The sequence below is a fragment of the Schistocerca americana genome, chromosome 9 (assembly GCF_021461395.2).
Source record: "Schistocerca americana isolate TAMUIC-IGC-003095 chromosome 9, iqSchAmer2.1, whole genome shotgun sequence".
Classification (NCBI taxonomy): domain Eukaryota; kingdom Metazoa; phylum Arthropoda; class Insecta; order Orthoptera; family Acrididae; genus Schistocerca; species Schistocerca americana.
In genome coordinates, this window is record NC_060127.1 from 105,389,863 (window position 1) to 105,403,175 (window position 13,313).

A 13,313-nucleotide genomic window follows, 5' to 3' on the forward strand; every position below is an offset into this window, starting at 1 on the left:
TTTCTGCTTGAGAAAGGTAGTAGGGTAGGAAGACAACGATGCCATTGCAAAGCATGTCGCGAGGTGTTCTGCGAGGACAAATGGATCAGTGCACAGAGATCCACGGAGATTCAGACCCTGGACAGTTGACTGTCGCTGGTGGCCCAGAAGGCTACAGAGCTCGGACCAAACATGCGACGAAGAGACAAGGGAGGAAACATAGCACTCCCAGCATTCCTTTTTACTCTGCTTAATAAGGTAAGAGCCTTAGCATGGAGACACTTAAAAGTGAGGAGATTGGTCTGTGAAGGGTGTCACTCGAATCACTGCAGCACCCATCGGTGGTCCTGGACAGCGACTGCGACGTCCTCGGTCCACCACGGTGACAGTTGACGAGAGGGACCTGTAGACAGGGGGCAGCAGAGCCAGCAGCACGAAGAATAGTGGCAGACGTGCCTTGTATGACTGTATCAATGGAATTTGAGAGGTAGGTGTCAAACTGCACAGCAGACGTACATGAAGGCCAATTGGCCCTGCGGAATGCCCAATGTGGGGGCGTGTCTGCCTGGCGGCAGCAGGGGGACAATAGAATCACCAGAAAGTGGTCACTGTCACGAAGGTCATTGTGGGATGACAAATGTAGGGAAGCCACGAGGGCAGTGGAGGAGATCGTGAGATCAATAGCAGAGAAGGTGCCATGAGCGACACTGAAGAGAGTAGGGGAACAATTGTGAGACACAAATCTAGGCCTGTGATAAGTTGGTCAATTAAGATACCCCCCAGTGGAACGTGGGCACTGACAGAACAACAAAAGGATGTGGCGTACCTGGGAGGGAGGTAGACATTGCAAATGGTGATTGCCGGAGTCATTTGCACCCTAACCACTATCTCTTCCCAGTTAGTACGTAGGGGGATCCGGTCACTAATGACATTGAAGCGAACCACAGTGTAGACCCCACCAGCACGGTTCTGACAGAACGACCGATAGCCACGAAATGTTGGAGAGTGGTCATCACAGAAATGTATTTCTTGAAGAGCCAGACAGAACACAGAAGGGGAGACAAGATGTTGCATTTTCAGTAGGTGACTAGAATCTGTTGCAATTCCACTGGACGATCATGTGGCAAGAATGCAAGGTAGACAAAAGAAGCTGAGGAGGAGGTCAGGTCCCTCCATCAGTAGTCGTCACCGACAAGGATGGGGTGACATCCGTAAATAAGATGTCAGACTCAGGTTGTGAGGTGGGAGATAGCACCTCTGGGGAGGAGGGGGGGGGGGGTGCCATGTCATGGGATTTGTGTTTCTTCTTCTTGTTCTTCGTTTTCTTTTTCTGAGGTGGAGGAGGGCAGGGCACAGAGGGAGTACAGGCTTCTGCTAGATCTGGAACTGAGAGTGGGCGACTTAGGGCACACAGATGGTGTGCCTAATGGCCGAGTGGTGCTAAGATTCTTCTGGCCGGAGAGACACCAGGTAGAGGGGTCCCAGGAGGGAGCCCGATCACCAGCAGGTGCTGAAGTAGGGGGGGGCACTTCTTTGGCCGGGGGGGGGGGGGGGGGGGGGGGGCGGCAGCTGCCTGATGGGAGGTCGTGGAAAATGGAGGGGAGGAGGGGAGAAGGGGAGAGAGGGACGGGGCTGGGGTAGGGATGAGGGAGGAGAGGGAGAGGGAGGAGGAGGAGGATGAGGGAGGAGAGGGAGGAGGAGGAGGAGGAGGAGGAGGAAATACAGACGCAAGAGTTGAAGATATTGACACTGGATGGATGGAGTCTCTCATACTTTTGGTGAGCCTCTGCATAAGACAGTTGATCCAGGGACTTGTCTTCTCAGATCTTCTTTTCTCTCTTGTAAGCCGAGCAATTTGGGGAGCAAGGGGAGTAGATGTCAGCATAATTGACACACACGTGGCAGAACACAGGGGCTTCCCTCATGTAGTGGGTGACCACAGTCACCACACGGTGTGTCCACCGTATAGTGGGAAAACATATGCCCAAAACGCAAGCACCGAAAGCACCGCATAGGTGGTGGGATGTATGGCTTCACTTCACATCTGCAGCACATAACCTTGACTTTCTCTGGGATGGTATCCCCCTCGAAAGCCAGAATGAAGGTGCCAGTATCGGTGCAGTTGTGTCTGCGACCTTTCTGCACACATCTAACAAAATGAATGCCACGCAACTCCAGATTATCCCGGAGTTCCTCATCAGTTCGCAGAATGAGGTCCCTACCAAAAATAACTCGCTGGACCGTATTCAGAGACTGCTGAGGAGTGATAGACACCGGAACAGTGCCAAGACGATCACAGGCACGAAGAGCTGCGGTTTGGGTGCCAGAAAAAGCTTTGATCAACAGGGAACCTGACCGCATCTTGACCAGAGACTCCACTTCACTAAACTTGTCCTCGATATTTTCCACGAAAAACAGCTTTGTGGCAGTGAATGTGTCCCAATCTGTCCTAGTACAGACGAGGTAACGGGGAACGAGTTTTATCCCAAGGTGAACGAACCTGACCCTCCTCCCACGGTGTAGCCAGGGAAGGGAAGGTAGGCGGGTCATACAAAGCAGCATTCAATGATTCTTCACCATTCGAAAAGACAGCCGTTTGAGAACTGTCAGATTTCTGCAGCTCGATACGCTTCACGCATGAAGCATCTGCCCTGATACCACCCATTCAGACCAGGGACTCTCCCCACAGGCGCCATCCAGCTACAGCAAGGGTGGTGTGGCACAGTGGCCGTTGCCGGTAGTTCTGATGCTCCAAGAGGATAAGCACCACTCCTTGGCATACGTGGGAAGGGAACAACTCGGGTATCAATAGTGCAATCGCTGTGGTGTCAGGAGGCCCAGCCATATAGGTACATAACAGCCCCACCACACGGGCTGGTTACACGTGCTGGTGACTTAGCAGGGTGGACGGGGCTGAAGTGGAGGTCAAACCTCAAGTGGAGACCTAAATGCCAAAAAGGATGAAAGAACAGGCAAAAGGAACAAAATTGTAACCAATACAGAAAACCAGTAGATAGCCAGGTCAACATCAATCAGAACACCAGGAGAGGGGAAGGTGGTGGCAATGGGGAAGGAGTGAGGATGGGGGAGGGGGGGGGGGGGGAGGGGCAGGGTGAAAGAAATGCAGCCAGGGAAGGAAGAATTGGCTGCAATAGCTCAGAACCCCTTGTGTGCCACACATGAACTCTCGAAAGAACTGAGTGAGACCGAAAGATAAATACAATAAGCACATTCAGTAGGTTGTAGTAGTTACTCAGAGATGAGACTTGCACACGATAGAGTAGCAAGGAAAGCTGCATCAAACCAGTCTTTGGACTGAAGATTACATCCGCAACAAGGCAGTCTTGACTGGATATTAAAGATGACTGTTTATAGTTTGTAGTGAGTCTGCAACCTGTACAGTCATTTGGTTGTTTATTCCCATGTGTGAAGATCTGAACATTCTCCATGTTGTTGTAGCTTACTGACCTGTGTGAAGAAATAGAGTGCAAAAAGTGATGCCAATAATCACAGGGAAGAGATTAAAACCACGAGTCCACAACACAAGGCAGAGACTTATGAACCATGTTTGTAAGTTACATTCCCAGGAGACAAGATTACAGAAGAATAACAGTTGCAAGTAATTTTTAACTTCCCAAAACTCACAAAACAGCTTACATTAACTCAGGCCCAAATCAATTTGAATACTACCTTCAATATGCATAATATCACAAGGACTTTTCACTTAACTGTTTAGTTTCCTTTATACTTAAGAGCATGCTAATACCAGAGTGTGATCATTTCTTTGGCACCACTTCTTTTAAATGTCAAATACATAAGAAAGGCAGTACAACAGTTACACTTGAGCACATTCTAGCCACCATCAGGTATTTTTGCCTCCAAAAATACGGTTTTCCAGTTTCTTACCAGTTTCATTTGATAAACTTTCTCAAAGATTGTGCACTCGTCCAAACTGAATTAAAATCTAAATTTTTCTATAGCATCATCCAATGTGAGAACACAAATCAACTGTCAACTGGGCATGGTGGCATAGTGGTCAGCATACTTGACTCGCCTCGCATTTGGGAGGATGACAGTTCAGATTGCCATCTGGCCATCTGTATTTAGGTTTTCCATGTTTTCCCTATATCGCTCCACGCAAATGCTGAGATGATTACTTTCAAATCAGCACAGTCAATTTCCTTCCCTAACCTGACCTTGTGCTGTGTTTCTAATGCCTGGTTGACAACAGGACATTGAAACTAACTCACTCACACACACTCTCACTCACTCACTCACACACACACACACACACACACACACACACACACACACACACACACACACAGAGAGAGAGAGAGAGAGAGAGAGAGAGAGAGAGAGAGAGAGAGAGAGAGAGAGAGAGAGAGAGAGAGAGAGAGATCTGATGACCGAGTTTTTCCTTGTTTAATTTTTTTTTTAATTCATCCATGTTATATGGATGCTGTTTGAGGTCTGCAACTGTATTATATGATAATGTTGAATAATTTATGCTGCTGCAGTCACTTTATACTAATATTTCATTAGCACAATGCATTTTGGCAGAACGCTGCCATCATCAGGTGCATTATACAGTTACTTATACTTCAGCTGATAGGTTATGTACATTAGCTGTATGTACCAGTGGGGTTAAGAATCAAAAAATAAACCTGTGTGGAAGGATAAATCTGTTATAGTGTGTACATTATGTGATATCACAATTAGGTAAAATACTAATGCATTTACTTACATTTCTGTTTGCGATTTCATTTTTTGGCACTTGTGTTGCCAAAGATTTTGTGTGGTTCAATAAGTAATCAGACACAGACAGGAAATGGTCAGAGTTTCGTCTTTTGGTTTATGCAAAGGATAGATTGAAGTAGATGACAGCTGTAAAATATTTTATTTTTGCTTATTCCATTTCTAGCAGCCTTTTTGTTCACAGTAGAACAGTGCAATTTTGTCAAAGTGTACACAGTTTGTCACAAGGATCTATTATGGAATTTTCACTCTGTAGAGTGTGCGCCGATATCAAACTTCCTGGCAGATTAAAACTGTATGCCACACTGAGACTAGCTCAGGACCTTTGTCTTTAGCGAGCAGGTGCTCTACTAACTGAGCTACTCGAGTACGATTCGAGACTCATCTTCACAGTTTAACTTTTAACAGTATCTCATTTCCTACCTTCTAAGCCTCACAGAAGTTCTAGTGGAATGCTAGTGTTGCAAGTTTCACAGGAGACCTTCAGTGAAGTTTGGAAGGTAGGGGATGGAGAACTGCCAGGAGTGAAGCTGTGAGGACAGGTTGTCAGTTGTGCTCAGTAGCTCAGTCAGTACAACACTTACCTGTGAAAGCCAAAGGTCCCGAGTTCAAGTCTCAGTCTGGCACATAGGTTTAATCTGCCAGTAAGTTTCTGCCGCAAGGTTGATTACAAGTACCCACAACTTCGTGTCTGTAGCGGACAACTTTCCCTGATGTGAATAGAAGTAGTTTCCCATGTGGTGTTGACTCAAGGACAGCTCTGACACTACCTCTTTGGATAGTGTGCTGACCTGGACAACAACAACTTCTTCGAAGCTACCTTTCTGTATGTGTGAAAAATCTGAAAGCATTAAATCGAACTGAAAATTTAATTTTTGAAGTTATGTGACACAAAAACAATACATTAAACATTTTTAACGAGAACATGCACACATACCAAACAGTGACTTATTCTTCAAGTCACTATATACCAATTACAAAAATTTAAGTTGCCATGTGAAAGTAATGCACTATGTAACTACATGAAAATTTGGTGCAAAGGGCAATATGCTCTACACAGATAGGGTAATACACACAACACAAATTCATCAATTTATTATGCACATGTCAAAAATAGTGATCTTCCCTGTCTTCACTAGAATGCCTTATTGTGTGTGTTTTTTGTATTAAATTACTTGAGGAACTGTAAAGAAAGAAATAAGTATTTACAGTATTTTAAACTAATGCAGCATATACAATTTCACTTTTGAAGGAACTGGGCTACATAGATTCTCTAAGACATTTATCCTGCCAGCATACATACATATATACATGAAGATACCAAATTTCATGTTCCCCTTTTATTTTTGCTAACCACCACCAGCAGCAGTAGCCATAACAACAACAACAACAACAACATAACAACAATGAAACAGTCCAATGCAATCTTCAGTCAGCTACTCTGAAAATGTAGAACTTGATCTCATGCTCAGCTATGGTCTACCAACCATAAAAACAGAACTTACGTACAGCACCTTATATTACAATAATTTCAAAGAGTTGATACACTGTTCGTGCTGAGAGCAAGGAAGTCATCAAATGTTCAACTGGACAAATATGGAGAGGAGGGAAAGACTGAACTTGAGGAGGCATTTATATTAAATCATTTAACTTTAATCAAGGTTAGTGAACCAACATTTGAATCTAGGTCGAAAACAGTTTTTCGTATCTATTAATGAAATTATTCTTTCACAAAATGTTTAAAGTGAAGGTCTAATCTTAGAAGACTTTCATTCTTTGATGCTTCAAAAAGTGAGCTCTTAACACTATCTGGTACAACCAGTCACAGCAGACAAACTGTTAAACTGCAAAAAGAACTGTCATGTCTCATTGTGACCTGAGAAACGTGAAAGATAAACGGCAGAAAAACAGCACTGAAGCTAGTGTATTAATTCTGAAGTTAAACAAAACAAGAATAGCTACTGTTTTAACTATTGTGGCTATCTGTAGAAGCAAGTACTCTTACGTTTCTGCTTTTCAAGATGTAATTAAAAATACAATATTGGGCACAAGGCTGTAGCTTAAGTAAGTGTGACAAACTGCAGACAAATGAACACATGTAATGGAGTAGCAGTGCCCACAGCTTGCCGCAGTGAAGCTTGCAAGCTGTTCCCTACAGTAGTTCATCAGATGAAAAATTCACTTGCCAACCAAAGTTGCATACTACTGTAAATAGCATCTTCTCACTAAACAATCATTCACTGTAGTTGAGCTATTTCATCCCCTCCTTTTTAACATTCTTAACAATAAGGGATGTTACAATCGAGAAAACTTTGTGCTCAGTTATGTTTTCCCGGTCTTTAAGAGGGAAAATTGTTTTGTCACTTCTGAGGATTTCAGACAGACAATGACAACACGTATCAGACATAGTTCCAGACACAAACCCCTGAAGGGGCACGAAGACTAGTAAAGTAAGGCGAGGTGAGGTGAAGTGAGAGTTGTGCAAGCCCCGGCAAACCCCACCACCACATCCACAACAGAGCTCAACACACCTCGAGGTAGGTCTGCTCTGCACACTCCTCCAGAACCCCGGCAGCCTCGTGCCTGCCCTGTCCGTGGTACAGCAGAGCCAAGTTCCTCATCACCGCCCTCAACGTAGGCAAGTCCACAGGACACTGCAAGGCCAACACCAATGCCACCACTAGCTTCAAAAACAACTGCAGTGTCTGAGCCACGTGACACGCTCCACACAATCTTTAATAACAAATCAATTTGTCGCACGACACACATACAGTTCTCCCAAATCCAAATTTTCTCCTCCTCCAAGTGCCAGGACAGATAATGTTACTCGTCTCACCTTACATAGTAAAAAGTGTGTGATCACATGTGTGCTCCCCCACCGCACTATTTTATTTTTGATGAGTGTTTCAGTTATGTGATGACACTAATTAAAGATCTGTAGATCTTTCGAAACTGTCTATGGTTAGTACATTAAATGCAAAATGTGGTATGATAATGGAGAGCATGTCTTCATTTGTAAGAAGTGCAGGTAGAACATTTCACTACTGTACTACTATAATAGCAATAACTGAAATGTTTCACTGTAGATCAGGTAAGAGTGTTCCCAACACCTAGCAATGGCAAACAGCAGGGTCTCTCTACCTGACGACAAACTGCCACAATTAACACAGCATACCTATTCCACATAGTATGCCTTTAATAAAGCAGCTTTAAGAATAAACGTGTATTCAATGCATTTTGAGAAAAACTTTACTTGATGGGATAAACATACGCATGAAATCAGTGTAGTGCAAGAATTAGCAAAAAATGTCCACCAAGATGACAGAAGTTATAGGAACAGGAAAAACTTTAAATTAAAAAAAAAAAAAAAAAAAAAAAAAAAAAAAAAAAAAAAAAAAAAAAAAAAAGGCACTGTGGGAGATAAAACTCGATATTTTGAGTTTTATTTGATGCTGTGTCAAGGAATACTTCACTGGCTGATTTTCTACAATTCAGAGTTAACATTCCAGGTGTGGCATAGAACTTTGTGTTTGACAAAGAACAAAATTTCAAGGCCCCACAATCTGTTTTAGCATTTGATGACAAAATTATACAGCAAAGGAATTACAAAATAGTGAAGTCAATACTGCACCTACTCAAATTAATACAGTAAGAGTCTTTATGGGTCAATGGACAAACTAAAAGAAATTTTAAACATACAATACATCAAAACTTCATTTAATTTCAACTGTTTAACATCCTGCTGGAATAAAAATGGCCTACTGCACAGTTCTGTAGAATAAACCCTGTTCATTACAAGGAACACTCTAAAATGTTATCTGCCTCAGATAACTTTTGCCACTTCACTGGAATCATAGGATGATGGACAACAAAAACTTTTTATTAAAAAATCTGTGCCAGAGCTCACCTCCTTGCGTGAGCGCAGGGCGCAGTCTTCCAGGGTCTCTGCCGCTTCGTACTTGCCCTGTCGCCGGTAGAGGGCACCGAGGTTTTTCAGTGTCGTCGTCACCGTCGGTGAATCCACTTTGGCAGCTTTGTGCCATCCTCCATACTCGCCGTAAGGGACATTTTCCTTGTTACGACATTTGTTCTCCTCTCGCTCCTCGGCCACTTGCCAAATCGGCTTGTTATCACCTGTGAACAAATAATTGTGTACAACTGCTGAGAGAACATATGAGAACTGGCTCACAGCCAACTTGAAGCGACAAAAGGATTTTTTTTTTTTAACATCAGACTGAAATACGTGTCTGTATGTACTCTTTGGCAGTAGCAATTTACACCTGACCAATTTCTTATAACTTTTTAAGTTTATTGTAAGGTATAGCGTGATAATTATTCATACCAATCAATCAGGAGAAAAACCAATTATATGTGGTAATTGCAGTTGTTTACCTGTGGAATATATATTTACCAGTGTCACAAAGTGTTAAAACAAACTTACAGCAAGTGGTATACTGACAGTCATTTTTGTGAAAAATGATCAGGCTTTTACATGAGTGGGAAAGACTTTCTTATGAAATGTTCAGACACAAAGCTGGGGGGATATCAAGGAAAATCTCATTACTACAGCTGAACGGATAGCACCTAACAAAAAAAGTAAAAAACATGCCTGGTGGTCGCTGGAATGTGATGCCCTCATTGAAACGAGAAAACAGGCATGGCAAAATTGGCAATCACAGAAAACAGAAGAAAGTAGACTGAATTTCATTACAGTTAGAAAACTGGTAGATAAAAATATAAAAAGGATTAAGAAGACACATGAAAACAAAACTCTCCTCCAAATTGATGAAGAATTTGCTAAAAACAACACAAGGAGCTTTTACAGAACTTTCAAACAAAGGTTATCAAGATACAAAGCACCCACCCTCCAATTTCGAGATGTAAATGGGACCATCGCTCACAACAACACGGAAAACTGCAAAATACTAGCAGGCTACTTTGAGAAACTCTTGAATTATGAACCCATCCTTGAAAAATTTGAATCCATTCCAAACAACCGTGAGAAGCCGGATTCAGAACCACCGACGACTGAAGAACTACAGAAGGTCATCTCAGAACTTAAAAACAACAAGGCGTCCGGAGAAAATCAAATAGTGGCCGAACTATGGAAAAAGGCTGACAAAAATGCAGTTACATCCCTAAAATGTGTTTTCGATCAAATCTGGAAAGAAGAAGAGATCCCCGCAGAATGGAGAACAGCTCTCATCCACCCTATCCATAAGAAAGGTGTGAAGACAGACCCCAACAATTACAGAGGAATATCACTGCTGGATATAACGTACAAGATTCTTTCTAAAGTCCTTTTGAACAGGGCAGAGCCGCAATTGGATCCGCAAATCGGGGAATACCAGGAAGCTTTTAGAAAGGGTAGATCATGTTCGAAACAAATACTAAACCTCAAAAACATCATGGCTTACCAAAAATCAAGGGCAAAGACATACATAATCTCCTTCATTGATTTCAAAAAAGCATATGACTCGATTGATAGAGAATCTCTGTTATCAGTCCTGGAAGAAATGGGTTTGGATAAGAAAACAACTAATATTATAAAAGCGACCCTTACGAATACATTTTCGAAAGTTAAATTTATGGGCGAACTATCGGAACCCTTTGAAATAAAAACGGGAGTGCGACAGGGCGATGGGCTCTCACCGTTGCTGTTCAATTGTGCTCTTGAGAAAGTAGTCAGAGAATGGAACACAAATATTAAGAGTGGTATAAGACTGGGTTGCAAAAAGAAGAACCTTAAAGTAAATTGCATTGCTTTTGCAGATGATATGGCCCTGTTTGCTGAAACAATGGAAGAAGCACGGGAGCAAATCCTTGAACTAAAGAAACAAGCAGCTAAAATTGGTCTTCACATCTCCCCTGAAAAAACTAAGATATTGACAAACATCAAGCACTCATGTAAATACCTCAAAGTTCAAGAACAGAAGATTGAAATAGTAAAAGAATTCAAATATCTCGGAGAATGGATTACTTGGAATGCTGGGGAAAGCAAAGCAATGGAATCCAGAAAAAATAAACTTGAACTGGCCTTCCAACTAACAAAAAATACATACAACAAAAAATCCCTTTCATGGGGGTCCAAAATTACACATTACAAGACAGTGATTAAGCCAGAAGCACTGTATGCAGCAGAAACACTTAACATGAATTTCAAAGGCCAAATGGAGAAACTTGAGATAAAGGAAAGAAAAATTTTAAGAAAAATCATTGGGCCAAAATTTCAAGACAATAAGATTATATACATTAAAAATGAAACTCTCTACAAGAAAACTGAAAAACTTTCAGATTCTATGCGAAAAAGGAGAATAAATTTTTATGGTCATCTTCTCAGAATGAATTCCAACAGATTAACTAAACAAATCTTTGACTTATTCCGTAACCGAAAAACGAAGCCCAACTGGTTTAAAGAAACTGAGAAAGACCTAGTGGAATTAAATATTTCAGAAAATTCACTTATTGATCGAACTGCTAAATTAATTACTAAAGATGAAAACATAAGGTTCCAAGACAAATCCACACAAAAGTCCAAATCCTTCATTTCGGAAGAAGAGAGGAGAAGAAGATCAGAAAGAATGAAGAAATACTGGGCCCTAAGAAAAGAACAACGCACAAAGAAATGATTGATCCAGCGTACCCCAAAGAGGGTGAAACGAAAGAAGAAGAAGAAATGTTCCTCAAATTTCAAAATAGAAATTGTACTAGGAAAAACTGTCATTTGTCCTCATTCGAAACTTGCAATTCTACTTTCACTGGTACTTAGTGGAGGGGGCCCTGTTGGTCTACTGCAAATCAAGAATGTATTCACGGTATGTGATCAACTTGATAAGTGCTGGTTCGGAGCACTGCATATGACTGCAGACATTAGGAAGGAAGAGGCCATTGCTCACTGCCTCTAATCATCCTCCTCCTCGTGATGACCATCTAGTGTCGAAAGCCACCACATTTTGGGAGACTGCCAAGAGGAATTGGATTCAACTCCACGATATTAGGAATTTTAATCCACCACCTTTCCCACAATTTTTGGCCAAGGAATTGGGACAAAGTTTTTCCATAAACACACACAATAAATAATTTTCGGGTCCAATATTACCACATTAGCATGCTTTCACAACCTGCTATGGAAATGGGTGTAAGAAAAGCGCATGTGAGAGAGGTTCAACCAGGTTTTCAGAAAGATATATTAATCATGATGTACAACTTGTGCTTTCACTGACTTCATAACAATCTAAGTTGTTGGAAAGCCAGAACTACTGCTGAATACAATCTTTCACAGTTGCACAAAATTCTACAGCTTGAAAATGAAGACTGAGTAACCATGAAAATGGAACAATACGTGCAGGCAGCATTAAATCCCTCAGCAAGTGATTGTATCTGCTATAAAAAAATACAGCAATTTAAAACTGAAAATATAAGATCAGTATTTCAAAACCGATCTTTCACAAAATGCCATATGCATGTGAAACAACTCAAAAAAAATGAAAGTAGGTAAAAACAAAATGTAAGAAAAATAATACATTTTCAACTCTGGTCTTTTCCTACAACAGAGGAGGACAACTTTCCGCAATAATGGATTATTATACTAAAATAATAACAATGACACATCAGAGAAAAAAAAATTTACACAAGTTGAGTCGATTTTGTATTGATATATACTTTTTAGTCTTCCAGTGTAACATTACATTAACTTGTACAAAGAAAAACCTGAGTAAAATGGTAGCCACAGTTCGTTGAGGAGCACACACACTTCCACTACAGCTTTATAAATACAGCTGAACAAGTTGCAGAATAATCAGTACGTCAACAGCTTCCTTCAAGAACAAAATATTAATGTCCACAGTCAGTCACACTGCCGTAACTTTCTTTGGTAATTTACGAAATAAAGTCAGGTGTTAACACCGATTACAGAACGATGAAAATTTCCTTAGTCAGTCATTCAATGTCAATTTCTTCACAATTTAGTGGATTCTCATAGAAGTAATGGTGGTTTCAGCAACAGATTCTTGATGACATAAATGACAAAAGTGCCACTCATAAAATTTGTGAATGGACATAATTCAGCTGCTTTGGGATTTATCAGTACCAACTGCCACCTCTCACTTGGGTCCTTCGCTTGTTTTACAATTTCTTTATAATAGCGTCACAGTCTATATGAAAGACAACATATCTGGCACACTGTTTCCATTTTATTAACATAATTTTAGTACAGAATTTGACACTGATATCTGTATCAATTTCACCAGTTCCTATGATGGTGACAACCCCCCCCCCCCCCCCCCTCATTAGAATCTCCCCTGAAATGTCAAATCTGCTTTTAGTTGGCCAACTGGACAACTTTCCAGAAATAATTCCAGTTTTTCTTCAATTGATCTTGCATGCATAAAATATTGACCATTTCAATACTCTCCTGAACATACACGATATTCTTGAAAATGACACGGCACATACTCTCAGTCCTGAAGCAACCACGACACGATGATGGAAACCAATACATAAGAATTGTCAACTCCAGACCAACCTACGACAATCGCCTCTTAATACCTCTACACTGTTTTGTCCTTGCCTGAGAA

The 13,313-nt window shown here is 41.4% G+C and overlaps 1 protein-coding gene across 4 annotated transcripts in view; it reads right to left on the minus strand.

Moving 5' to 3' along the window:
- LOC124550931 (kinesin light chain) overlaps window positions 1-13,313 on the minus strand; it is a 396,765-nt gene that overhangs the window by 52,163 nt on the left and 331,289 nt on the right. For all 4 annotated transcript variants that reach the window (XM_047125729.1, XM_047125730.1, XM_047125727.1 and 1 more), the window contains one exon: window positions 8,645-8,871. In XM_047125729.1, the coding sequence (XP_046981685.1) occupies window positions 8,645-8,871 (227 nt within the window). The remainder of the gene's footprint in view (window positions 1-8,644; window positions 8,872-13,313) is intronic.